The 1,924-nt window shown below is 31.3% G+C and overlaps 1 protein-coding gene across 1 annotated transcript in view; it reads right to left on the bottom strand.

Moving 5' to 3' along the window:
- Positions 1-1,924, bottom strand: part of VPS54 (vacuolar protein sorting 54 homolog (S. cerevisiae)) — a 107,294-nt gene that overhangs the window by 17,345 nt on the left and 88,025 nt on the right. Inside the window, exon 13 of the mRNA XM_008589813.1 lies at positions 352-481. Coding sequence (XP_008588035.1) covers positions 352-481 — 130 coding nt within the window. The remainder of the gene's footprint in view (positions 1-351; positions 482-1,924) is intronic.

The following is a 1,924-nucleotide window of genomic DNA, read 5'->3' as shown; positions in this document are numbered from 1 at the left end:
TTTTACTAATAACTTGTTTGACTATATATATCCATATATATGTAAATGTCCATATACATATATTAAAAAGCATATTAATTTCAAATTATTAAGTTATTTTTCAAAATAAGTCCTTTTAATCATTTATTTGAAAAAAATGTTTTAATAATTTTTCCCACGTCTTTTATTTAAATTATTTTACATCTCTGTAATAGATCACACCAGTAGTACCATTAACTTTATTAAGTGTTAAAAATATAATATGCATTATGTGGAACACGGGGACAAAAGTAAAGACATAATTCCAGATCTCTAAAATAACTATACTATGTATAAAACATAAAATATATAAAGCTTTATCAAAATAACTACCTTTGCTCTTGACATGAGAAATTTGACAGCTCGATCATGGCATATATCTGACGCACTACACAATAACTCCTGGATATTAACTGCCAGCTTTCCTAACTCTAAGTCAGTTAATTTCATGTCTTCACTGACCCTGAAAATGATAAAATCAGATTTAGTCAGGGAAAGTTGTAAACACCGTATTCTCCACAGGTGACATATCAATAAAAAGAACAAAAGCCTGTAAAATTTACATTTGAGAAAAAATTCTGTGACATACCAAACATTTTATAGTTTTTATGGTGAAGTATCACTTAAACATTCTCAGATAATACAAATACATTTTATTCTAACTTTATTTAAGAATAATTTTTTTTCTCTATTATAGTATTTTTAACACTTAGTTCAGACTCCGATTGGAAAGTCTACAGAAACTATAGCAAAAAAAGTTTTTAATTTAGGTACAAGAGGGAAGCTGTGGCAGGGGAGGGATTATGTATAGGCATCTAGCATGACACAGTGGAAAGAGGAAGAAGGAAGGATTATTATTTCATGACAAAGACGACCTTTTTTTACTTATAATTATAAATGACTGTTGATATTCAATTCAACTGAATTAATATTTACTTTGTTTCATACAGTGCTAGGCACTGGAGGGGAAAAAGTAGGTTGGTGCTCGCAACTTACAATCAAACAGGAGAATTCATAAGATGTAATGTACTTTTTTCAATTCTAAATGGAAATGTAAAACTTGCTGTTTTCGAACATTTTCCCCTAAGGGCATATATAAAGACCACTGATTCCAGCTGGCTTAGCTCAGTTGTTTAGAAAAGAGCCTTGTAACACCAAGATTAAGAGTTCGGTTCCCTGTACCAGCCACCCACCAAAAAACAAACAAGCAAAAGACCACTGATTCTATGTCAACAATTCTGTTTAGTGTTACCATGAACCGAATTAAGTGTCTTAACATAATTTTTCTCCCTTTCAGTTGAATTAAAATAATTTTCAAAGATATTACAAAGAGGATCTGATGTACATTAATTTGAGGCACACCACCACTCTTACTAAGTTAAGGTATTAAAGAAAGATATTACTGGCCATCCTTCAAAATTATATCACTAAATTTATCCACTAATGCTTTAAAATAATAGAGGGATTAATATTCTTAAAGTACTCTCAGAAATATTATCTTGTTTGACTCTCACAGTCTGAGGTAGGTAGATAAATATCTACTTACAGATTAGGACACTGAATTTTAGAAAATTTAAGTGACCTACCCAAGATCACAAGGTTAAGAGGGTAGGACTAGAACTAGTCTCTAGGACTAGTCTCCCTCTAACCAGATAAGCTTCCTCTGCTCCAACATTTATTTCTATGTAAACAGTCCAGCAGTATTCCAATATTGTACCAGCTCCCATAAAAATGTCTGCTTAAATTTTAAAGTTAAAATTTACTATGAAAATAAAGTTTTATTTTCTGAAGGATTACTAAAATTTGCTCCCATGTAACAGAATGATTGAGGAATTTGGAACTTTGGCAACATGCTAATCTAAATTACAAAGATATAGGGCCGGCCTGGTGGCGCACTGCTACAGTG

This window comes from Galeopterus variegatus, unplaced genomic scaffold (assembly GCF_000696425.1).
Source record: "Galeopterus variegatus unplaced genomic scaffold, G_variegatus-3.0.2 Scaffold5661, whole genome shotgun sequence".
Taxonomy (NCBI): Eukaryota; Metazoa; Chordata; class Mammalia; order Dermoptera; family Cynocephalidae; genus Galeopterus; species Galeopterus variegatus.
This window is presented reverse-complemented; position numbering and strand designations above follow the sequence as displayed.